Source organism: Melozone crissalis, unplaced genomic scaffold (genome assembly GCF_028551555.1).
Source record: "Melozone crissalis strain CALT ecotype California unplaced genomic scaffold, PUWL_Pcris_2 ptg000042l_1, whole genome shotgun sequence".
Taxonomy (NCBI): Eukaryota; Metazoa; Chordata; class Aves; order Passeriformes; family Passerellidae; genus Melozone; species Melozone crissalis.
The window spans coordinates 32,274,809-32,301,317 of record NW_026535820.1 but is presented as its reverse complement, the minus strand read 5'-3'; the positions used below and the strand labels follow the sequence as shown (position 1 = coordinate 32,301,317).

The window sequence follows — 26,509 nt, the reverse complement described above, 5'->3', positions numbered from 1 at the left end:
CAGCGCGGCGGGGCGGGAGGCGAGCGGGCGGGAGCTGCCGCTTTAAATCCGTCCCGTCCCGAGGGGCGGGGAAGGGGCCGCTGAGGGAGAGGGGGGGGGGGGACTCGGCGCGCGCGCGCGGCATCGCCCGGCGCGGCAGCGGAACCCCGGCGGGCGCGGGGCGGGGGCGGCGGCCCGGGGGCGGGGCGGCGTGAGGGGAGCGGCGGGCACGGGCTGCCCGTGCGGGAGCACGGCGGCGGCGGCGCGGCTGGAGGGGGTCCTGGCCCGGCTCCCCCGCTATGGCCACGTCCCCGTGCAGCAGCAGCGGCGTCTCCTCGTCGTCCTCGTCCGGGCTGGGCGCGGACGCGGGGCTGGAGATCCGCACGCGCTCCGTGGAGCAGACGCTGGTGCCGCTGGTGTCTCAGGTAGGAAAGCCGCCGCGGGAGAACGATTTCCCACCCGCTTCCCCCCGCAAGCTCCGGCAGGCTCTGCTCGGCCGCCGCCGAAGTTTGCGCGCCCGGGTCGCGGCGCTCCGTAGCCCCCTCTGTCCGGCCGCGCCGGTGCTCTGAGCCGCGCCCCCTCCCGCCCGTGTCGCGGTCCCGCCGGCGGCTGCCGGAGCCGGAGCCGTGTGGGTGATGCTGCTCGCGCGTCCGTCCCCGAGGAAGACTCCGAAGTTCCCCGCAAGGTCGCGGGGGAGCGTTGCGTAACGCCGGGCGCTGCGGTGCCGCCGGCGGTCCGAGCCCCGGACGGAGGCACTGCCCCGCCGCCCCAGCGCTCCCGGCCGCCCGCGTGGGAGCGCGCTCCGTCCCTCCCGGCTCGGCGCCGGAGAGCGCTCCTCTTGCAGGGGCTTTGGCGGAGCTTTGTGTTTTCGCGGTCTGGCCCGAGCGGTGCATTGATTGGAGCTCCTGCTGCACCCCGGGGTAGTGCCCGGTTTTTAAGAGGCTCAATAATAGGCAAACTGTCTTGGTGACCTATTAGCACGTCCCGCACTGTGCTAAATGACCTTAAAACCCACCCAAATCGGGTTTTTCATTGCTCTGCTAAGTAATTACATGGCAGTCACTTTGGCGTTGGGGTTTTTTGTTATTGTTGCTGTTGGGGTTTTTTTTCAGACATCTAGTTACAAAATTGGCACTTAACAGACTCATTAGAATTTTGTTTCTTGAAAAATAATGTCTGAAAACATCACAGTGTTTGCTGTGTAGGATTTTGGTGCTTTGAGCTCTGATCAATAAAGTTAGCAAGTCAAAACCTATCTGTACAAAATCCTTAAACAAGATGTAACAGCTATACAAAAATAACTAGTCCTGGTGAGGTCAAATTGTGTTTATATCCTCATAATCTATCTGGAAACAAGCTGTGGTAAGCCTTGTTTTGCATTTCTGTGTCTGGGCTGCAGGGAGGGTTTCTGATGGGTAATTGTGTTTCTGCACCCATCATGGTAATGTGTGGGGGTTTTTCTGTTTGGAGATGTCACAGTCAGTACAGCAAAGCCTTTCAAAGGGATTGAACTTTTTCCAAGGCAAAGTAAAATTAAATTGATTTTCTAGTCCTGAAAGAACCGAGATAAAATAGGGAGACCTCTTTTAGGAAGCTTAAGAACAGTCAGAAACACATCCAGTTGCAAAAGCTGAATTTAGTTGCATATGTTAAATTTGTACTTTTAACAGACTTACGCGAAGATGTTCTTATTTCTCCGGAGTACTGTTTAACAACAGTGATCTTATTGCCTTTGCAACGAAAGGGAAGTGTGTCATGTAGGATTTTTCATTGTCCCCAAAGCCTGTGACAACATCTTCCAGAAGGGCTAAGCAGTTTTCACTTCCCTGTGTGCCGGGTGTCTGAGCATTTGGGAACACTCAGAGCTCGCTGTTTTCCTGCCCAGGCGCTCCGGACGCGAGACGAGTGTGTTCCTTGAAGCACGGGCGCGGAGCTCTGCTCAGATTCAGGCTGAAGTTGCTGATGGTGTCAGCAGTAGCTCCCTACACCTGCCTGGTAAAATGCCCCACTTACTGTAGTGCTTTATCAGTTCTGCCTGTGCCTTTCCATCTGGATTGCTCAGCGGAGATCTCACTGGTAGGCTTTGTTCGGAAATTTATGCAAATGGTGTTTATAGAGTACTTCTTAGTCTCAGAATTTGCTTGTAGTTTCTGCATAAGCTGTGCATGCAGTAACCCCCAGGACTTTGTTTTTCTGCTTGTACAGAATGCACTTGCAAAGGGCTTTGTTCCTACTGTGAAGTTAACTTCACAGTTTACCCTTTTGTGAAAATCTGAGAAGCGCTATGTGATACTTGTATACTACTGAAAAAATAGTCAGAATGTTCCTGCTGCTTTTCACTACTTATTTTAAGCAAAGAAGAAACAAAAGGTGCCTTGTCTGACAAACTCACTTTCAATCTCTCATGTAGGGCTAAATCTTTTCTTTAAGCAAAAAAAAAAAAAAAAAAAGCTGCATTGATTCTTATTTAAATTCATGTACTGTATTGTACATAGTTGTAATATTGTAAACATGTGTTTGCCTGCTTGTTTTTCCTCAGCAATTGTGAGGGTTGGTTTTTTTTTTTTTTTTTAATTGCATTTTGCAGCTTGGTTTTTTTTCCTTATGTTATAGCGGAGTATATACCACATATATATACCAAATTTTGTACCACATTTGCTATCTGCAGTGGTACAAAATTCCTATAAATTACCCTTAGAGTTATTACTGCATGTACTTATTAAACCAATTAAAAATGCTTTTTAAACTTAGATTATTTACAGAGTTAAAGTAGATCTGTTCAGACCTTGATGTGGCCCATTTTTAAGAGTGCCACAGATGACAAAGATGACAAATTTAAGCCACAGTATTAAGCATTTTTGCTAACACTTCTTTTTCACTGTCTACATAGCTGATTGGTGAAAAGAATCATTGTACAGTATTTTGCAAAGCATGTGGCATGCAGTTCAGAAAACATGGCTTCTGGGCTGAAGCACCACAATTTTCTTTAAAATAAGCAGTATTTTCTTCACTGGGATAGGTGTCTTTAGTTCAGTTTTCCATGCATAAATACTATGGCATCCTTTAAAAGTCTAGACATCCTCCTTCACTGCTGCTACCCATTTCCAGTCTAATTATTTTGGGGTTCATTCTTTTAATGGGAAGTTTTTGGCAACTCACGTCAAGAAGGGTGTTTGAAGTGGTCAGTGCTGACTCATTTAATAACAAGTCATTTAAGCAGTTGAGGAAAAGCAAAGACAGGGAAAAAGCGCTTTTCAGGATGTGGCTCCACCAGTGGCTTCCGCAGCTGCCATGCTGTACCTGTTTGCTGATATGGGAGCAGTCGGGTACCTTGACAGCTGTAGGAATTTGTCTGTCTAGATCTGTTCTAGGGAAACACTCCGAAAAACAGCAGAATGGGTATTTGTTAAACTTCACAGTCAGGTACTTGGGAAAAAGAGGGAAAATTTGAGGTCTGTCTGTCTGGAGAAGGCTCAGGAGAGACCTATTGCAGCCTTCTAGTAGCTAAAGAGGACCTCTGCAAGAAAGCTGGAGAGGGATTTTCTTGCCAAGGTGTGTAGTGATAGAGCAAGGGCAAATGGCTTTAAGCTGAAAGTAAATATGTTTGGATTAGATGTTAGGAAGAAATTCTTCTCTGTGAGGGTCGTGAGGCACTGCAGTGCGTTGTCCAGAGATGCTGTGGGTGCCTCATCCGTGGAGGTGTTCAAGACCAGATTGGATGGGCCTCTGGGCAACCTGATCTAGTGGAAGGTATCCCAGCCCTTGGCAGAGCAGGAGTGGGACTAGATGACCTTTCCCCTGCGTCCCAACTCATCCTGTACTTCTGTATTTCCAAAAGAACCAAGTCACTTTTCACAGTGGCAGGTGACCTATCCTCCAGCAGCTGGAGCGCAGACCAATGTGACTACAGCTGCTCAACTTCCAGAAAGCCCATTTTGTCATGGGCTCTTTGGAGAATGACTGTGTGCCCAAATGTTACTGAACATGTAACAATGGTTACATGTTCAGTAACATATGTTTTACTGAACATGTAACATGGTTCCAATGTTTTTTCAATTTTCTTGGTATAGGAGATCCTGCCAGAGGTTTTGGAATTGACTTGACCTATATAGTAAAAAATATAAGCTTCTAAGTTTTTCTTTATTTTAGCTACAAAAAGCCTATGATACCAATGCTTCTGAATGCTGTTGTTGTCAGTCTTAGATTCTATGTGAGTTAACAGTGCCTTTAGGTGAACGAAACAAACCTGTTCTTTACTGTCTTATTGTTTCCATGCTTTCTCTGAAGCTAGCTAAAATAATTCTCATTTCAGTAAATGTTATATAACGTTATGTAATTTTCTGCCAGTGTTCTGTTTTTCCAGAAGTTTCTGGAGTTGTATATTAAACCCCAAAGAACCCACAGCTGAAGTTTTCCTAATAATCTGAGAAGCTCACTGATGCAGTTTTCAGACTGAAGGTATGACTTTAGAATAGTTATTGTGCATCAAGCTAGAGGTCTGTATATAATCTGTAAACTTCTCTCTGGCTTTTTTTTTTTGGTTAATTATGATCTGAATGTTGGGGTGAGCATAGACCAGAACGTTCCACAGGCATGTCATCTTCCCTACAGCAAGTTGGGGAGTGTCTGACACTGTGGATAGCAGGGCAGCTTGACAGAGGGACAGGCTGGAAAAATTATATGACAGGAAGTTTGTGAAGTCCAAGTCATACAGCTGAGTCAGGGTAACACCATGCAGCAGTGCAGGCTGGGATCAGCTGTCCTCAGGAAAACTTTGCATGGGAATCCTGGAGGACAAGTTAAATGGGGGTCAGCAGTGATGGCCAGCTGCACCTGAGGTTGTTGGCATGAACATAAAAAGCAGAGTGCAGAAGTGATTCTTTTTTTGTATGGCACTTGTGAGGCAGCATGGGGTACAGTACCATGCTGAGTTCTGTGCTCCAGAGAAAACACTGACATAGTGAAGTATGTGACATAGGCGGGGTGCTTGAAGGAAGTGGGCTTGTTCCACCTCAAGAAGAGAGGTGTAGTGGTCTGTTAGATTTCTTATAGAAAGCCAAGATGGTACTTTCCTCTCTGTATCACTTGAATCTGCAGTGGGTTTTTTTGGATTTTTTTGTGTCTTGTCAAGGGCAGAGTTTACTGCAGTCTACAGCTATCCACCTAATGGCAGGTATGGAGAAGACAGAGACGGACAGATCCCAGATGTGTGGTGACAGAAATTGGAACATTGGAAACTAATGAGATATAAGAGAAGGCTTTTATCAGTGTAAGGGAGGCCAAACACTGGATGGGGTGTGCAGAGCTCCTACAGAGTCTGCAATTTTGGAGATGTTCAGAATGGAGTGTGCTGTTTATAATGCTATAAACAGCACACTCCAACTAGACATGGTTTGAGCAAGGAACTAGAGTAGATGATCCTGGAAACTGCTTTCATCATAAGCAAGTCAGATATTCTTCACGGATGTCTGTTTCATAATCAAAAGATCATGCTTTTGAGGAGTAATGGTCAGCTCAGACCTAGCTTTCATAAGGAAAGCTAGGAATGTACTTTCCTGTATCATTTTGATCTGCAGTGATTTTTTTGTTCTGACATTTTGTTCCCTGGTCAGTGTTGCCAGATGTTTCTGCAATTCTGTAGTGAGATCTTGTCTTTGCTGTCCCAAATAAATTGGGATCACCAACAAATCTTCATCATTTTGTTATTTGCTTATCTTACCTCTCTCTTTATGATTATATATAATAATCCATGTTGCAGTAAAGGTTTCTGAGTAACTCTATTAAAGTAAGTAATCATTCACTTTCTGATATCCTTCATCTTCCTTCTCATCGTTCTCTCTTGATGAGTTCAATATTCATACAAAAGATCTGCTTCTGTTTCTCTCAGAGACTTGTCTGATGTCTTTTGAAAACTGTGGTGTCAATTTTGTTTCCTAGTTTTTTTTCAATGGAGTGCCTTCTTACCCATGTGATTGGTGATGTCTACAGAGAAATCTAGTTGTTTTGTGAGGCGATAATTTCTTTAAAAACAGCTTTGTTAAATCTTAGCCAGTATGTCATATTTATTTAGGCGTCCGCTACTTCTTTTTAACTTTTTGTATTGATTTGACATGTACGAGTGTCAGGGCAACATTCATACCTCAACTGTTGACCTGGATTTAAGCAGGAGATTGCATGAGTAAGTTGATGCAATCCATTGTATCTTTGAGCCCCTTGAAATCTTAGTGAATTACATCTAATGTTGGCAAGTTGTTCCAGTTCATTTTATCTAACATTTTCATATCATATTCTGCATATCACTTTTATTCCACACAGATTCTCTGGGTGCCTCACTGAGGCACATTCTGGAGTAGGGATTGCTTCACTTTCTTTTGCAGTTGAGCACAACTATGAGTAGCTGTGCTGCTCTCTTCTTATTTTCTGTCAAAAGAATACAGCAAAACTGTGGTAAGGAAGTAACAGAGGTTATAACTCCTGAAGGAATGGACTAAAATAGCAGGTACATTGCTGTATCTTTAGTGGAACTGATGTTATTCTCCATGGAACTGAAAAAGCATCCACTGTCCAAGAGGGAGATTTAAGAGAAGTGTAAAACTGCAGACACGGAATTCAGTGTGCTACTGACACTGCCTTTGGAATTTGTCTGTAGGCTAGCAGTGGTTTTGGGGAAGCTGTTTTGTGGATTTGCTGGCTTGGAAGTCCTCCAATGGCTGCTTTAAATACATCAATAACAAAAGAAAAAGTAAGGGGAATGTGAACCCATTGTTAAATGAAGGCAGGACCCTGGTAAGGGAGGATGCAGAGAAGGTGGAGTTACTGAATGCATTCTTTGCATCAGTCTTCACTGGCAACACCAGCCCTCAGGAATCTCTAACTCAGGAGACCAGAGTAAAGGAATGTAAGACTTCTGCTTCATCAAGGAAGATTGGGTTAGAGAACATACAGGCAGGCTTGACATCCACAAGTCAATGGGCTGTGAGGGGATGTATCCATGAGTGCTGAGAGAGCTGGCAGACACCACAGCGAGGATGCTCACAGTGTCTTTGAAAGGTCTGGGTGATCAGGAGAGGTGCCTGAGGACTGAAGAAATCAAGTGTCACCCTGGCCTGCAAACAGGGTAAGAAAGGGGAGCCAGGGGACAGCTGGCCAGTCATCCTCCCCTTAATCCTTGGAAGGGTGGTGAGTGTCTCATTCTGGAAGCAGTCCCCATCCACATGAATGACAAAAAGGGATTCAGGGGTAGTCAGCATGGATTCACTAAAAGTAAATCGTGCTTGACCAACCTTATTGACTTCTATGATGGAACAACTTCCTGAATGGATGAGGGGAGAGCAGCAGATCTTTTCTATCTCTGCTTCAGCAAGACTTTGGACACTGTTTCTTGCAACATACTCATAGGCCAACTCAGGAATTGTGGACAGTGAGGTGGTCTGAGAACTGACAGAATGGCAGATCCCAGAGGGTCTGTAATCAGTGGCACAGGGTCTAGTGGGAGGCCTGTCACAAGTGGTGTCCCCCAAGTTCAATACTGAGCCCAGTATTGTTTAAATAGTTCATCAATGACTTGGCTGAAGGGACAGGTGCCTCCTCAGCAAGTTCCCTGATGAGACAAAGCTGGGAGGAGTGGCTGATACACCAGAGGGCTGTGCAGCCCTTCACAGGGACCTTGACAGGTTGGAGAGATTGGAAGAGAGGAATCTTTTGAAATTCAGATTTTTTTTTCTAACAGCTTTAAAGCAGACAGTCCTATATTAAAAGCACTGTTAGGCTTCTAATTTATTTATCCCTAGCTCTTTATTCTTGGAATTCTACAAAAATGGGGGGGAAAACCCCACCATATTGTCCCTGTCTTTTTTTCCTCTGCATCATGCATCAGTATGGTATATAAGCTTATGTTTAAATGTCTGTAGCCATAGTACTGTATTGCAGTACAGACTCATTACATATCTGCTTTTGAACTTGTTAATCAAATTCATTCTCTTTCTCAATTAGAGTCTAGGTAGAAGTGTCTCATATACTCTCTGGACAATATTCATAATCTTAAGGAATATGTATAGTCACATTTGCTTCCTGAACTTCAGCCTTCAGTCCAAACTCAGATTCACTTCGACTCATTTGCATTTCCCATGCAGCAGATGCACTGACAGATTTGTTCCAGCAAATCCCTTGGCTGCCTTGTTTCACTGGGCATTTTTTTTTGGTACCTCTAGGTCTTTCTCTTTTGTATGTCTAAGGTGCTGAAGGGTTCTTACATTGTTGGCTGGTGCCAGAGCTTGTGCATTGCCCCTTATGGCTCTTTCTGGAGGATGAGAAAATTCTTTTTTGGAAAAAGTAGAATGATCCATATTTGTCTTTAGCTCATTGCATTTGAGGGATAAAAAGATCTGCATGCTCTCCTTTTAAACTGCTTCTTGGGACCATGTCTTTGTTTTTCCATACATTAAGAATCTTGGTAACTTGAAAGCTTTAAGAAGCTGTTTCTCCTCCTTTCCAGAATCTTCTGTCTTATTAATTAATTTGTTGCTCACTTTAGGCTTGAGACTTGGCACTAGTGTTGAGTAATAAAACTACGAATTGTGGTATAAAAGCTTGTGTTGTAACTTGTGTGGAGGGAGGCAAACCTCTTGCTAAAGTCAGAAGAGTTTCCACCCTGTACAGCAGAGCAGCTCTCCCTGGATCTCATGCTGTGGCTGCTGTGGGCCCCAAAGCACACGGGGCTGCCTGGGTGCAGAGTTGCACCTCCGTGGTTCCAGTCAGTCTCTAACTCCGAGACTCCTCTCCCTGCGGTTCCAAAGGTGTTGTGATTTAAGTTGTGAGCTTCTGGTTTCTGTTAAGCATCTTGTGCTCCATGCAAATTCTTTTTCTGGCAGAAGCTCAGCTGTTCCTCAGCCTACACTTGGTGCTCCGTGCCCCTAAAGGAGCCTGATTGTTTCACTTTGATTTATGCAGAAGAGTTAATCTTAGGAGATTGTCATCTGGATGTAGGAAAGGTGATTATTTCAAGGTACCAATTGTATTTCTTGGCTGATGTGGTTGCAGGTTTCCTTTTAATGAGGCTAGTTTTTGATTGACATCTTTTAGTCATTGAAGCTAGGTCATTGTGAAACATTGAAAGAGAAATAGATAATCATTTACAGTTGTGGTTTATAAGGTATGCTGGGGAGCCCAGGAATACCTCAGAATAACTTAGAGGTAAATTAAATTATTTTGTTGCATTAATAAATAATGATGTTACTATCACTAATTATATTCTGCTTTACAAGGAAAATTACACTTGAGCATTTTATCACATGAGCAACAACACTATGACGAAACAGCTGTGGTTTCAGGCTTTTTTTTCTGTGAACCCTTGGATAGTAAAACTGGCTTTCAGTTAAGCTTGGCTACTGCTTTATGATGTTCAATACCTTAGTCTTTGATGTGATAAATGAGTCAGACTAACATTGCAAGTGGCTGAAGGAAGATGCTTTTTACTGACGTAGCTGAAAATCAATTGCTCTTTTTCAATGGTATCGTATCCTTCATATTTTTGTGATCTGATTAATGACTTTTCTGCAGATTAAACAAATTTTTGTAGTTCTCCAGTAGAATGAGCATTAAATCAAAACTGCCTCTCTATGATCCTGCACAAGAAGAATTAGAGCAGCTTTCTTGCTATTCGGCATTGTTACCAGATGGTTTTAGACAGATTAGGTGGGGAAATCCCCAAAGGATGATTTATGAATTAATGATTGCAAACAACTCTGATTATAGTTTAGTAAAACTGTTGTGTGGTACTATGAGCTGTGGCTTTCTGCATGGATTTATTTTATGTTTCTTTATTCATTAGAAGAGTATAACCCTTGCTAGATAGAATCTTAAAGTCTATTTTTCACTCATTGAGCTATACTGCATTTCATTAACAGCCTTGTTTAAAGCTAATGGGGTAAATGAGAAGTGATATACACTCTAGAGCCATCTTATAGCTGTTAGTCTACTTTAGATATTGAATTGGATAATTTCTTAGTTATATGCCTAAAATAGTAAGATAACTCCTAAGCATAAATCAGAAAAGTATTTTATGAGCAAATCCCAAAGTCCTTTCTGATGTGCATAGAAAACTTAAAAAATGTTTCTTTTGTCTTACAGAAATAAGTTTTTATTAAACAGAATGAATATAACCATTTAGAACCACACAAATCCTATTATTCAAATAATACAGCAAAGTTGTTCTGTAGTAGCATAATCTTTTCAGCATGGGGGTTATGATAGTATTTTTGTTAGTTTGTTTATTCATGGGCATGAAGAATGTTTGCAAGCAGAAGGGTAATACAATGTTGCAAGCACTTAACATGTAGGAGTTAGACCAGTGCGTAGAGCATTCCCTTTTAATTACCAAAGATTCTGTAGTGTATCTCTGCTTCATTTAAATATTCTTAAATTTTCCAACTGAATGAGTTTTTATTGCCCTGGAGCTCTTCAATGAAGCAATCAAAAGAACATACAGGCACTTTAGCATAAATAGGATAATAGTTCCTGGATTATATTAAGTTTTTGTTTTGCACTCCTGTAGGTGGATAGTAGTTGGATTTGCATAGCCTTTTCCACAGCATACTGTACTTCTCATTTAATCCCTAGAGCAAGTCTGTGCTTTTCAAAATGGAATACCAGGTGTTGCTGTGAACTAAGTGGGATGTCAAAATGCTGCTCAGGAAGCCTTCTCTGGAAGAGGCTGCAGGAACTCCTCTGTTGGGAAGATGCAGTGTGAGGAGGATTGAATAGCTGGTATTCCTGGCAGGGAAGCCATCTGCTTATGAACTAACAAGGAACATTTTCTACATCTTCAGGAGCCAATCCAGTTTAAATAAAAAGAATTCTCAGTTGCAGGTGAAATAAGTGTGTTGTCCCTGCTACATCCTTTATTACAATGTCTGAGTTTTTAGTTCCACAACAGTGGTGATTTTTTGAATAAGCAGCTCAGAGCTGGCTCAGGCATTGTTTGCACAAGCAGTACAAGGTTAGGTACATTAACAATAACAGGTCAGGGGGAAAAGCCAGAATTACTGTTTGCCAGTCTCTGGTTTTGAGGTTATCTGATTATGTTAGTAAATAGAGTTATTTCTGAGACTTGCATCTCTCTGGTGCTGAAAACATGTCTGCATCTGTTTTGACCACATCTGAAAGTACACTTTAAACAATGAACTTCCCTCTGAGTTGGATTTTCTTAGGCTTAATCTTGCCCAGGCATTCTAGGTGTGGAATGAGGAGCAGGAATTGCTTTGTTTATAAAATCTAGCTCTTTGGGTAAGAAGATACTGAAGGACAACAGAAGGGGAGGAAAATGTACTGTCTGGTATGCCCTGAAACCCAATTATTTGGTCTGCTAGACAGTACTCACCTTTTCTATTGAGGTAGTTGTGCGTTTCAAACTTCAAGACAGCAGTTGAGTTAGAAAGCCAGTTTTACTTCCAATCACATTTTGTAATGGTGATAATGTCCAGTGTGCTTTTTGATGCACATAGTCTGTTATCAGAAGAAGTTAAGTTAGATCTTGTTTGAAAAACTATCTTTGCCAAGTCATGTCAGCTTGCTCAAAGGTACAAATTTTGGTGCCAGCTCAGCCTGTGAACATGCATGCATCTCTTAAAAAAGGGAAGAAAGATTGAATTTGAATTGTCTGAAAATGATGATTTTTTTTCATGGTCACTCATTGCTACAGAAATTCTGAAGACTCCTTTTTTGGGTAAATGGTGTGGCAGTCCTCTGACTTGTGCACCATGTGGGAATAAGAGTAAACAAGGTATCTTTGATCATTGGTTAAACCTCACTAAAGATTTTCCAGTGATTGGCCTCCTCTTCCATGTGTGGAAAAAAGAGGGTAGCAGCAATGCAGGTTGGTTGTTGTGTACTTTTCTGCTTCACCTCTGCAGATCAGTGGGGATCCCTGGTTTTAAGGAGTCTGTGAAAAGAGAATATTAAAAAGAAAGCATATTTCTCCTCTAAAAGTAGGGTACTTTAATAACATCATTAATTTAATCCTCTCTATCAAGAATCCACAGGCTACAAAAATAGTGAGCTGTGTTCATTTGTTTTTTTCCCCCTCTGATCCTCCTTTTCACAATTACAAAATAAAAATTGGAAATAATTTAATCCCATGGGGGGGAAAAAGTCCTGAAATTTTCAGAGTTTTGTTGCTTTGAAAAAAAAAAAAAACCCACAGAATACCAAACAACCAAACAAAGAAAACCTACTATGCAATCCCCAAACCCAAAATAACCCACACTGGAGGAAATAAATTGGTGTCATCAAATTGCTGCACTGCATTTGAACAAGTTCATCTATATCACATTTTAGCTAATAATTTTCTAAATACTGTTTGGTTTGGAACTTGAAGTTTAAAAGTTCCTCGGTTTTCTAGGAATGCATTCAGCACAAAGAAAGGGTATTCACTGCTATAGTACACTCTTGTTCTGAGTTGAATCCTTTCTTTTGATCTCCTAAGAATTCCAAGAATGTCTAACAAGTACATAGCAATGGTACTAATAATCTGAGGTGCCTATTTGAATTTGAAGTTGTACTCTTTCCTGGTGAACTTTACAAAGAGTAGATTTTAAGTGTGGATGTGAAGCAGGTGAAGAGGACTGTTTTCACCTCTTCCAGAGAGTATTTCTATCTGGTGAAGGTATTGTGCTTGTGAGAAGCATACAATTAGGTATTGTGGTGTTTTGAAATTTAATGTACAGTTTGCAGTTTGCTAGCAGGAAATCTGGCTACAAGCGCATTATAGCTGGTGTTGCATTTGCTTGTTTAACTCTCATGATTTTTCTAGGCAAGCATGTGAAGGACTGTGGGATGTAAGATATTAGGTGAGGTACCCCAGTGATCTGAGCTGGTAAGGCTGTTCCTGTTGTGCTTGGCAGCTCCTACTTGTCGATGCAGGTCATGGATTGTTCCTCCTTCCTTTTCAGAGGTGGCTTACCAGCTTCTTAGACACTGCATGTGAAAGATTGCCTGAGGCTCTGCTAAGCATGTTAGCATTTGCCCACAGATAAGTGAACCAGCCTACAGGTTGTTAAAGTTGTTTATTTATTTTGCTTCCCTGAAGGTTTCTATAAAAGATGTGTGTAAAACCAATGAGAAGATACTTTCAAAAAGTCTCCAGGTTAAGTTACAATGCCACAAGTCTCAATGCGACAAGTCTGAGTACTCAGCAGTCTTGGATATGCAGTGCATTTGTGCTGCTATTCTACACACCAGTCCAGAGGGACTACGAGGAAAATTCATAAATGGGGGTAACTGGATTTCATCACTTCATGGAAGCTGTCTCAAAAGTGTTGACTCAGCATCCTGAATGTCTGTGTGACTTCTACAAAAGAGTTGATTGTCCGTTTGCAAAACAACATGTAGAAGAAACTGTTCTGGTTTGATAGTCCATAAAGCAGGGACAAATGTCAGAAATAATGTTTTCATCGTAAAAAAAAATATGGGTTCTTACAGTTAACTAGTGCATTAGTAGTTGGCAACCTTTGAAAACTTTCAAAATTGAGTTTCTGCAAAGTTTATTTGCTGAATTTTTCTACAAAATTAAATATGAATAGAAAGATATGAATTTTCTGATTCCAAAAATCCACACACTAGGTGAACTAAAAAAAAAATGTTAGTGCTTGAAATTGTACAAACCGTTTAAGATTTCTATGAGTGCCAGCACAGGCCCCTAATCTTAACAGACTTTTGTCTTCTAGGGCAGGTAAGCAGGTACTCCTTGTTGACTTCCTAAGATCCCTGAAGCTCATCTCGTGATGAGACATCTGTGTGGCAGTTCTGCTTGTAGCCCTTATGGACAGGATGTCAGATGGCAGCTGCTGCTTCTCTCTCTCTGATGCATGTTTGTATTCCATAGCTGGTGTGGGTGTTGGAACAACGTGTGCTGCTCTCTGGCTGAATGAGTCTGAAGACCTGATCCTCCTCAAGCACTGTGCAAGACCTAATGAGAGACAGTACCTAAAATGTAATATTAGAAGATCCTCTCTGCCCCCAAACTCAAGATGAGCTAATGAAAGTACAAAATGAAAGTACAAGCAGCGTGGGAAAGGCCTTTCTGACCAAGATTTCTATGTGTTGTATTAAATGCAACTAAATTTACCTTACAGGACTCTTCTTGTAGGGGTTTGTAGCTTCTTTCCCAGTATGTAGTGCTATTACATTTTCTTAGAAAAGACTGTTCATTCCTGGAATTACTTTTTTTTTTTAAGAACCAAATTTTCTACCATTATAAAGTTAATGGAAGGTAGGAAGCAGAAAATACACAAAATGGAAGAGGAGCTTTTACTGTAAGGCAGCTAATCCTCATTGTATAGAGATAAGGTCTTGAATTTTTTCTAGCAGGATTGCTGATCAATATAGAATTAAAGAATCGATGGCCTGGGTTAGAAGAGACCTTAAATGTCATCTAATTCCAATCTCCCTGTACATCTTCCAGTAGATCAGGTTGCTCAGGGCCCCATCTAGCCTGGCCTCGAACACTTACAGGGACAGGGCATCCACTTCTCTGGGCAATGTGTTCCAGTGCCTCACCATACTGAGAGTAAAGATTTTTTTTCCTAATACCTAGTCTAAACATATTCCTTTTCAGTTTGAAGCCATTCCCCCTTGTGCTGTCACTTCATGCCCTTGTAAGAGGCCCTCTCCATTTTTCCTGTAGGCTCTTGTTACTCACTTTGAGTGAAGTCACTCAAAGCCTTCACTTTTCCAGGGTGAGTAGGAGTGTGTTGGGTTTGTGTGGCAAGGTTTTAGTACTGGGGAGGCTACAGGGGTGGCTTTTGTGAGAAGCTGCCAGAAACTTCCCCCATGTCTGACAGGACCAATGTTAGATGGCTCCAAAATGGACCCACTGGCCAAGGCCAATGGTGGGTCCATCTTAGAGTCAGGGATGGTGGTGACATCTCTGGGATAATGTGTTTAAGGGTAGGGAAAAGGTATTGTGCAGAAGTAATTGCAGCCAGAGAAGAGAGGAGTGATAATATGAGACAATTCTACAGACACCAAAGTGCTGTAGTGCTCCAGTTGCAGGACAAGAGATTCCCTTGCAGGCTGTGGCCTTGTGGAGATGAGCTGATGTTGGAGCAGGTTTCCTGACAGGACTTGTGATCCCAAGGAGCACCTATGCTGGAGCAGCCTGTGGGAGGGACCCATGCTGGAGCAGTTAGTGAAGAACTGCAGCCCATGGGAAGGACCGTGTGTGAGAAGTTCATAGAGGACTGTCTTCCCTGGGACAGAATGCTGGAGCAGGGGAAGGAAACCTCTTGCTGAGGAGGAAGCAGCAGCAGAAACAGCATGTGAGGAACTGATCACAGCCCCCACTCCCTGTCTTCTTGTGCTGCTGGGGGAAAGGAGGTAGAGAATCAGGAATAAAGGCCAGGAGGGAGGGGTAGAGGGAAGGTATTTTTAAGATGTGTTTTAGTTCTCTCAATCCTACTCTGATTTGATTGGTCATAAATTCATTTCATTTCCCCAGGCAGAGGCTATTTACACCGTGATGGTAACTGGTGAGTGAGCTCTCCCTTCCTTATCTCAGCCCACAAGCCTTTTTATTATATTTTCTCTCCCTTTTCCTGCTGAGGAGGGGAATGATGGAATGGCTTTGGTGAGCACTTGGCATCCAGACAGGGTCAACCCACCACACAAGAGGCAGTAACAAATATTACTCTTGAGAGTCTAAATCACCCTGTATACAATGTGGGTACTTTCCTAGGGAGAGAGTTAGGCAGGATGTCTTCCAAACATGATTTGCCAGTTTAACTCTTGTGTTTGTAGCAGGGGCTGTGAAATAGCTATGTTTCCTCTGGTTTTATTTATAGATGTCTATAAATACTTCCTGAAACCCAGTCTCTTTAAGTATCACTTAATTCTGTCATGCAAGACTTAATTACACTGACAATAAATAGACATTAGAATATTTTTAGCTAAGCATGCTGTCATGATGCTTCCTGAGCATGAAGCATATAATGACTTAAATGTCAGTATCTGAAGGCCCTCAAAAAGATCTGAAAACAGCTGCTCAAAAATTGCCACAACTGAGCTTGTTTCCTTAAATACGAAGTACATCTTCATCCATTATGGCTATATCTGTTAGTTTTTGAGAAAAGGCCATTATTTTTCTGTGGCTTCTCATAACAAGTGAAAAAAGAATGTAGCTGACAGATTCTTGAGGCACTCCTTAAACTGATTGTCTCAAATCTCAGATAAACATTCCATGGAAATATTGTGAGAGCTCTCATTAAACAGAGGGTGAGTACCATCAAAAGGACTGTTTCCTTTCTAGGACCTGATCAGTAAATCCTTAAGTAAACAGCATGTAACGTATTGCTCTTGTTCAAAGAGACTTGCAGGTAATCTTTTCAGCTGCTAACTCCTGTCCAAACATCACAGATGTTGGTGACTGGGAAATACATGATCAGAATATAACAGATTAAATATTTGGGAGGTATTAAGCTTGAGGGAGGCCTTAGATGATGTTCTTGGACTTGGCAGATGTTTCCTTCATTAAAAAAAAAAACCTAAAACACAGTAATAGTTCTAGTCTGGTTCCAACTGGATGGACTGCAGGGGGAAAAGCAATTTCTTGTAATCTGAAACATCTGAAATGTTGCAAGTTTTACTAGTTCAGTTTTTATAGGCTCTTAGGGTTTCTTTGGTTGGTTGTTGCGGAGAAAATTCCCTGTTAAGTTTCTTCTGGGTCTTTCCTTTTCTCCCTTTAACTTGTCTAATCTTTTATCTTTGTTTTAAGCATTGCTTAAAATTAAGGAACAAAACCTTTGCATATTTTTTATTTTAGAAGTCTTTCTTATTGGCCCATTAATGCTCCCTGTTGTATTTGTATTCTGAGGCAATTATTATTGAGTGCTGGAATGGTTAAATAGTCTTTGCCCTGCTTATTAGCATCACAGTTTCGTTCAGTTTGTCACTTAATGTACTAGTAAAATTCCTCTCCTTGCTAAGTTAAGATCTTGTTCTTTTTTTAACCCTGACTGTTAATTACAAACTTAATTAAGTCTTGAAAAAGAATCCTAAACTGCAGTTGCCATTACCTCTGCTTTTTCAAAACTTCACTTGACATGGAGGATGTACCTGTCACTCTTAGCACTCTGTGAGGGAATGAGAATGCATAATTCTGAAAAATCTTTTTCATTGCTTGTAGAGCAGTGTTTTCTGCAGGTGGCAGGTTATGAGGAGCCCGTCTTGTATCTGAACAGCTTTCCTCATGCCTTTGACATTATTACATTTGGTTTATGTGTAACTCAAGTTTCTAGAACCAAACCCAGCCCTTTTTTCTTTAACTGATCAATATTTCATATCTTTCTCTTTCTTTTATCATGGCCTACCTACTTCTATTTCAGGGCTGTTTGCTACTTAGTTTTTTATAGGCAACATCTTATGCAAATCTATATCAGTATAGGCTACATTTGCTACATAATTTGATCCTGCTGGAAAGAGGTGTTACACGAAGCTGTTTGCCATGATGTTTTAAACTCCTTGACCAACTTCTGTTTTGGTTGTTTTAGCTCACAATGGTGGTTTTTAGCTGTCCATCCATACAGTTTTTGAACTTATCTGAAAAAAGTTTGGAGCTCAACCACTTTCCTCCATTCCAATATTATAGTTACTATACTGGCCTGAAGTTAGCCAGTCTGAGAAGAAATTATATTGCCCAGCTAAAAATTCATTATTCCAGGAGGTATTTTCAAAGCCTCTGTTGCTGTGTATAACTGTAGGTTGAGTTTAATCTTCATATACAAGCCACTCAAGTGGGTCTCTAGAGTAGGCTATAGAATCAGAGAATGGTTTGGGTTAAAGGGGACCTTTCAAGACCATTTAGTTCTACCCTCCTGCTGTAGGTAGGGATACTTTCCACTAGACCAGGTTGCTCAAAGCCCCAGGTTGTTCAAACTACCTGGCCTTGAACTCATAAAATGACGGGGCTTCCACGGCTCAGGGAAATTGTTCCAATGCCTCATCAGCTTCATGGTAAAAAAATTCCTTCCTGAAGTCCAGTCAGAATCTACCCTCTTTTAGTTTAAAATGTCAACCTCTCTACTTCACTACAGGCCTTGGTAAAAAGTCTTCCCTAATCTTCTTCTAAGCCACCTTTAAATGTTAACAGGCTGTTGTGAGGTCTTCCTGGAGCCTTCTGCAGGCTGACCCACCCCAGCTCTCTCTGCCTGTCATGGTCAGAGGGTGCTCCATCCCTCTGGCCATCTTCATGGCCCTCCTCTGAGCTGTCTTCAGTAGGTCCATGTCCTCCTCCTGTTGGGGATCCCAGAGCTGTACACCCCTCCCCAGGTGGGTCTCACCAGAGCAGAGGGGCAGAATCCCCTCCTTCAGCCCGCTGGCCACGCTGCTTTTGAGGCAGCCCAGGATCCAAGCACATTGTTTACTCCCATCCAGTTTTTCTTGCACCAATACCCCCAAGTCATTTTCTGCTGGGCTGCTCCCAATCCATTCATCTCCCAGCCTGCATTGGTACTGTGCATTGTCCCAGCCCCAGTATAAGACCTTGTTGAACTTCATGAGGTTAAGATGACACTGGTAATAAGACCTGTCAAAACAGCTGCTTATTCTTGTTTAACCTTGGCTGGGGGACTAGAGGGATTGTGTTTTTTTGCTGCAAAAACTATGATGCCCTCTGAAGAGAGTGCAAAAGAAATGATAGAATTGTAAAAGGCACTCATGTTCCTGAGAGTGTTTTGTAAGACTTCAACAAAGGAATTTAAGCTGTAATATCTTTATGGTTTTTATTATTTGCATACCTCTGCAGTAACATGGGAATTAAAATAAATGCCCTTGATGATTTGTAAGAGACAGTGGGATTCCTTTCACTCTGCAGTGTTATTTGCATATGCATTTTTTTTCAGGGTTATGCAGAACATGTTTAAACTTCTACTGGTGTAAAATGTTGTGGGAGGTAAACTTGCAGCCAGTATGTAAACTTGCAGTTTGTTTTAGGCCAGTGTTATTTTACATGTACTTCTGAGAAGTCAATAACTGTATGAATGTAATACTAATCCAGTATGGGTTGCTGTTTACTTAAAAACAAGTTGAAGAAACAAAGTTGTGACCCTCTATTCAGTTTGGTTTTCTTCAGTGTTTGTACTAATCCTCTCAGTTGGCTTGCTAGCCATGCCTATTCAAGAATTCACCAGCTGGCACTGTTAGATTAGCTGCTGACAGGTATTTTTAAAATTCTGTATACCTGAAGTACCTACCTGCAGGAATTCAGGAGAGTTGCGTAGGGCAGTTGTTTATACCATGAATTTCACGTAGGTCTGAATTTCCACTGAAGTGATGGTAATTGTGTGCTTTGAGGAATGTCATTCCTCATTTAAAATGAATTTGAAGATGTTCAGAGGTTTCCTCAGTTTATTCTCTATTAAGGCTCTGTTTTTATTGTAAGAAGATCTTTTCACTGGAAAGGTATCCAAGGTTCATAGGCTTCGGAGTTGAAGTTTGGTCATTCAGGGGTCTCTTACAGGGACAGATTTGTTGAATGAACTGTATGGCCTTCCTCTAGATCTTGTGGCTTAGATACAAATTGGAAAAGTAGGGTGTGTATAAGAAGGCAGTGGGCAGACAATGCATTTCTGTACTGATGTTTTGTACCAGAATAAAATATTCTTACATCTCATAGCAGTTCTTCCATAGGGCAGCACTATTCTCAGGCGTTTTGGGTTTTTGATTTTTCTTGTGTGTGCAAAGCACTCTATGAAGTGTTGATATTTCCTATTGCAGAGAGTTTAATACTGGAAACTTGGCTAAACCAGCTCCTGGCATTCCAAACCAGCCTCAGCAAGGTGTTAAACAACACCACTCTTTTTTTTTCCTCCAGAGAGATGTCTCAGTGATATCTGAAGGGTAAACCTTGGGCATTGATCAAATCACGAAGCAGAACAGTTTCTGCTATGCCCTTGAATTTTTAGTGAGCATTACAGGTACAGCTTGTATGCTCCTGTCCCACCACAGGCTTGACTGGTGGGAGAATGAGTGAATGATGATTTATGTCTTCTTGAGGAGCAGCAAAGACATCTGTGATCAAGCTGATAGAGCTGAGATGTTCAGACATTTAGGTAATTCAGGTAATTTCGGGATTCTTTAAACAGACATCTTTGAGCTCCTGGGGATGTGGCTTTCAGTGGAGTTCTGTGGCTGTTTTAAACTATGCTCCCTCTGAAAGGAGTGCTCCTGCCCATCTTTCCTCAGGCTGGACTGTTTCCCTTTTGCCATCAAAAATATTCATGAAGGTGTGCAGTGAACCAGACTGGGGACCTGATAATGGGAAAAACTAAAACAGCAAGCATCACCTCCACAGCTGAGGTTTAACCCACATCAGATAAATGCATTGCAAACATGAGAGTGGGAGACAAGGACAGGCAGGACTATTTTTGTTGGGTTTTTATGCTGGTTTAGGATGCTAGCATCTACAGAGTATAATTTCTCTCCTGCTTCTCACTGGAAAATAATTGTAGCAAAAAATGTAAAGCTCATGTTTGTAATGCAGTTTATAGTCAGTTAATTGTGAGTTGCAGGATTGCTTACTGTTCTCATGTTTACCTGATGCCTTGGTTCAGAAGGTGCTTCTGCAATCCTGCCTTTCTCCTCTGTGAGGGGAAAGGATGTCTTTGTTTCCTCACGTTTGTTGTTTTGGACAAATCTTCAGTCTACTATAGCCAGCATGCAGCACACGGATCTCACAGTTCTCCAGTCCGTGTGATTCCAGAGGGAATGTATAGCACTTTGCAGTGGGCAGAAGAGCCAAGTCAGGAGTTCAAAGTAGGAATGTCCTCACAAATTGTTTCACTGATAACTTGTATCAAAATAGCCACATTTTTCTAAATTCTAGGAAACATGTGTAATTGAGGATGTTTAAGGTGTGAGTATGGTGGATATTTTAGTTAGGGGAGGGCTATGTGTGTAGTGTGAAAGGCTGTTAAGACCCAGGACAGTTTATTTTAATACTGCAAATGGGGAGTGGAATAAAAAAAAAAATCCTTCTTTTCATGTGAGATAAACTGAGCAGATGAGCAACCTTAATTACACTTCAATGTTGTTTTCTTTCTCTGAGAAGTTAAATGATGCTTCGTGACACAACACAAAACTGAATTTTATTAGTGAAGTACTGTAGAAGTCTATTATTGAGTTCAATTCAAAACTTGCCTTTAGTACTAAAGTTAAAATGTTCTAATAATTAATAAATAACTATTCTTGCTTGCAGATAACCACTCTTATTAATCATAAGGACAAACCAAAGCGCTCCGACAAGACCCTGCAGGCAATCCAGCGAGTGGGCCAGGCCGTTAACCTGGCAGTGGGGAGATTTGTTACTGTGGGTGAGGCCATCGCCAACGAAAACCATGAGCTGAAGGAGGAAATGAGCGTTGCTTGCATCGAGGCAAGGAGAGCAGGTATGGAGTTACTCATGGAATTGTACTGGTGCCATTTTTGGCACGCTATTTTTAGTGTCAGGCATAATGTAAGAACTTTATTATTTAATTGCTTAACCTTCCTCTGCTGGTTCATTCAAGGCCTGATCTGTTCCCTGATTTTGTCACTTACTTAAATTGCTGTCATCTTACGAATAGGGAATGGAATTGTGTGTTGGCTTTGATTTTTATGGGATCATTTGCCTCAAGGAATTACCTGACTGCTCTTTTTTTATGATGTTACGACAGACAAAGAGCAGAGTGTTGGGAGTACAACTTTAGAGTTTATTGCTGCCAAGTTAAAACAGTGGAGTATTTTAAGTTATTTGAGTGTTGTGCTATTGAGGTCACTGCATTCCAAATCTCAGTGTCTGAATGAAGGTCAGTGTCAGCCCATATTTCATCAGGACTCAGTAAGATGACTCACATCAGTCATCTGATGACTCCCCTCACTAGACTGAAAATCATATTGTGCTTGCCTTTTTGCTGGATTCAAGTTTTGTTGCAAACTTGCTGTGTGTATGAATTGAATGTGAAGTGTGGATAATTGAGTTGCCTGCTGTCACTCTTCTTCCCCCAGAAGACTCTGTTTAGGCTGATAGGGAATTGCATTCTCTGATGCTGTAAGACAATGCCAGTGTCGTGCTAAAAACTGCTTTCCTAGATACTAAATACTATTCCTTGCCTAATATTTCAGTGGCCATCAGTGAATACATATTCTTAGATCTGCAGTGAAGGCTTCAATATGACATCTAGTAGACTGTTCCTTTTGTTGTTAGTGGGGTGAGGTTTTGTTTTTGCTTTCAAATACTTTTGGATTATGGAAAATTCTACTTGAAGCTTTCCCAGTTTGAGCAGGTGGATGAGCCTGCAAGTGTGATACACATTCTGCTTGCTGTGGCTTCAGGGAGACAATCTTGTCTTTCTGTTGTGGGGACAAATAAATGACCCTTCAACAACCCTTTATCATGTCTTGATTACTGCATTATGGAGCAATATTCTGCTCCAAGATGTGGGTTACTGTACTTGAAACTGATCTGTTAAGTTAAAAAGGAGGCTTCGGTGGCTGTTTGGTTTTTATCTTTGAAATTACCTCAGAGTTCTGAAGAACTTGTCTTTGCTGACCTAACTGGTGTACATCTTGTTGGATCGCTGTTCTGGCCTCAGACTTTGGGGATGCAGTTCATACTATTATTTGTGATTAAATGAAAAAAAGAAGCTTAGAAATTGGGCATGGTGCTGTAAGAAATCCTCTGAAAATCTCTCAACAATGAGTCACCATGTCTAGAAACACGCTGCTGATGAATGATTGTTCTTGTGATTTGAAGGACTATTCTGGATAAACTTTAGACTGAAAATTCTAGTTGCTCCAGTAAACTTGGCTGCAAACAGAAGTGTCCTAATTTTAAAACATTCCATTTGTTATGTGGAGCATGTGTTTTCTCTTCAGAGATCCAAGTAAAATGCTGACAAGACAAAATTGCCAAAGTTCACATCGATAATCTCAGCTGCTGGAAGAGCAGTGCAGTCTGAATCTCTATTTTTTGACTTGCCAGTTATGCTGTGGTTAAGTATTTTTTTCTCCCTATCACTGTATGCAGGAGGAGCTCAGAACCTAAAAATAGTCTGCAATACTTTATCCCAGCAAAAGACTGTAGTTCTTTTGTATTGAAAGTTTTATTTCCTGTTATGCAGTAATAGCCTCAGTCTAGAGGAGTGAAGATATGGCCTGTTTACATTTCTGTCAGCCTCACGTTTACTTTGGCATGGCTCTCTTATTCCCTGCATTTGAGATCTAACTTGCAGCTTACATGGGAAATTCAGTATAGCAAACATGTTTGCTCCTGGTTATTTGTTTGATGGAGGGTTTTTTGTGCCAGTAGTGCCTCTGTGGACTGTTCAGTGTTGGACACAGTAACAAAGTCCTTTGAGTGGATAAACGTCCTCTGAACTCCATTTCTGATCATGATTACTCAAGTGCCATTTTTAATAACGTTGGTGTTCCCAAGCAAGCAAAAAAATTTCCTGGACAATTATAGCCAAGAATATGTTCTGTATTAATGAACCCTATGTTCTGAGGGCATAGACAGCAGAAAGCCTTTTCTCTTTAGGGCAGGGAATCTGGTAGAGCTGTTCATACTTCTTTTTAGCCAATAAATTAGATTGTGTCTTAGGAATGGAGATTTTACAAGGCATAAAAGATTTCAGCACAAAAGGATTTAGAACATTAAGCATCTCAATTTCTGAGAAGAGTAGGGAGTCTTTAAATCAATTGCATATTCTGCAGAGACTTTGAAGGATGACAGATGTTGTATCTGTTTCTTGAGAAGGGTATAATCAGTGATTTGAAATGTTTCAGACTTGTTATGACTATTTCCTTGTAATAAACCTTGTAATTTGATTGACTCAAAATAGAATCCTAAAACACTGCAGAGGGTCATGTAGCAGATTTTGGGTAACATTATTCTTGCACTGTGTCAATGTTTACAGTGACAGTATAGTAGTGGAATTTAACTTACAGAAGCACATTTTAGATGCCCATCTGTGATTTTTTTTTTTTTTTTTGGTCTTCTTTTTCTGTCTAAAAACTAGGAAAGACTGGCTAATTTAAAAGAGAAAGCACATGTCAGGAATAAGTGTCATAGCTTTTCCAGTATTCTCTGCCAGTTGACTACATAGCCCTAAAGGAAGACGTGGAGTAAAATTAAAGTAATAAATAGCTCTCTGCTATTTTTGCTTTGGTTTTAGTACAGAGAGAGCTAAATGAAGAAGGCTGAAAAATGGAAATTTAAATGGATAAATGGAATCACAGAATAACTGAAGTTGTAAGGGTCACTTTAACTCCCAAGAATGGAGATCATGCAATTTCTTGTACACTGCTCATTTCTTACCTCTTTCTTCTGCCCTTACATAAGAGTGTTTGACTACCTTTGGTGTGGCGAAAGTATTTTCTTACATCTTGTTCCATCACCAGGGATCAGTCTGTCTGTGTCTCCATAGCTGCCCCCTAGGGGGATAGATGTAGAGCACAGAAAGCTCTGCCACTGACCTTCTCTTCTTGGGGCAGAATAAACTTCCCCCCTTCACGCTCTCCCCTTATATCACTCGCTCCTGTGTGCCAGCTGAGGTGTTGAGGAGCCCAGAAGTGGACATGGTGCTCCAGATGCTGCCTCACAAGTGCCAAAAGGAAGGGAAGAATCATTTCTGCAGCCTTCCACATGCAGCTGGCCATTCATTATTGCTGACTCCTGTTCAACTCTTTGTTGCCCCCCATGTCTTTCCCTACAAAGATTCCCTGTTGACATCTGATCTCAGCATGTAGGGCTGAGTGGTGTTACCCTGGCCCAGATGTGGTATTTACTGCCCTTGTTAGATTTCAGAGATTTTCTATCAGATCTTTTTTTTTCAGCCTGTTCCTCTGTCTAGCCGCCCTGCCCTCCTCAGTATCAGACATCCCCCCACTTTGGTATTGTTCACACACTTGCTGAGCATGCTGAGTAATCATCCAGGGAATAGTTTGGATGACTCCTGTCAGTCCCAGAGGTACACCACTGGAAATATTCTGCCCAGTGAACTTTGTACGTGTTATCAGCATCCCCAAGCCCAACGGTCAGGTTCATTTTCTACCCACCTTTTTGTTCACTTAGTCCATATACCTAGATGAAGCTGTAAGGAAACTCTGGGAGATCCTGGCAGGGGCTATGCTGAAGCTGAGATGCACACCATTCGTTACTTCCTTTTTTAAAAACGGTGTCATCTTATGGTAAAAGGCACTCAGATCAATAAGGGACTATTCACCTTGGCAGGTCTGTGATGGCTCTTCCTGATTGTTTTGTTCAGCTTAATGTGGTAATGTCTTCCAAGATTATTTTGTGGTAATCCTGGAGGCTGATGTGAGGCTGACTAGCCCACAATAATCTGATTTTTTTCTTGTTAACCTTCTTTGACATGGATGTGACAATTGTCTTTCTATCATTGGAAATATCACCCAATTGTCATAATCTCTCAGTCATGATAGAAGAATTGCAGTGACATGCTCAGATGTGTTTTAGGGACTGGTGTATGCCCAGCTGGGTATAGCTTCCCTAGCTCCATCTCTTTACCCTAACAGGTCTTGTTCCTCTTAGCTTACTCCCAGGCCTTAATTCCTGTCCCTGTAGTTGCAGATCTCTAGGCAGAGAAGGAAGCCTTTGTTCTGTTACCAGAAGTCTTGAGTTTCTGTGGCTGTCTGGAGCTTTTAGCAGGCAGATGTTGCAGGTGTTTCAGTGTTCTCTGGTAACTCTTTATATGACTAGCTGCTTCACCTATGACTTGATTCATCCTCAAGAAGGTGAATCCCATAGCATGAAAAATGGGATAATGATGTGCATCCTTTCTTGGCTGCCAAAAGAACTTTGCATTTGTTGTAATTGTTCTCTGGGGGATTCTACAGCATTTTATGTTATCACAGATACTGTGAGGTCCCAGAAATAGGTTAATCTGCTGACAAAGGTGAAAATGTAGAGACTGGTGTGAAGTGAAATGAATTGTACTATGGAGAAGGCAATGGCCAATGTGTTTTACTGTCAAATGATCTCCTTACCTGGCTGGAGACTTGTCCTGGAGCTTCACTGGGAGTGCCTCTGGCTGCCCCTCACTCTTTGAGCTGCAGCTCTACTTTAAGTCCTCTTGCTTCTATCCATTTCCAGGGCCTTCAGCTGTGGAGCTCACTGTCTCAGACTGTACCATAGTACAGTGTATTGGGGTCACTGATGATTTGGAGCATGTCTTTTGTGACCTGGCCTGGTCCCAGCAAATGTACTGCAAGTTCCTTTCCATAAAGCAATACTATTTGGGCAGCTTAAGAACCCAAGGGATTACAATTATCAGAGGAGAGAAGCGTTATGAAATGTGGAGCTCTGTGGTTTGAAGGACTGCCAGGCCTTCCTTGTTCTAGAGTGTGTGGTATTTCTGGAGTACAGAATAATTCAGGTTCTTCAAATGGGAGCACTGGCTTTATCAGGCTTTTGGAGTTATTTTGCCTGTTGAGGTTTTGAAGATGATAGGGAATTTGATCAAATTTCCTAGATTTTATCTTT

At 41.7% G+C, this 26,509-nt stretch overlaps 1 protein-coding gene across 1 annotated transcript in view; it reads left to right on the top strand.

Annotated features, from left to right (window-relative positions):
* Window positions 1–232: 232 nt before the first annotated feature.
* Window positions 233–26,509, top strand: part of CTNNAL1 (catenin alpha like 1) — a 56,087-nt gene continuing 29,810 nt past the window's right edge. The window contains exons 1-2 of the mRNA XM_054284556.1: window positions 233–404; window positions 21,224–21,413. Of these exons, the coding sequence (XP_054140531.1) occupies window positions 279–404; window positions 21,224–21,413 (316 nt within the window). The 5' untranslated portion in view covers window positions 233–278. The remainder of the gene's footprint in view (window positions 405–21,223; window positions 21,414–26,509) is intronic.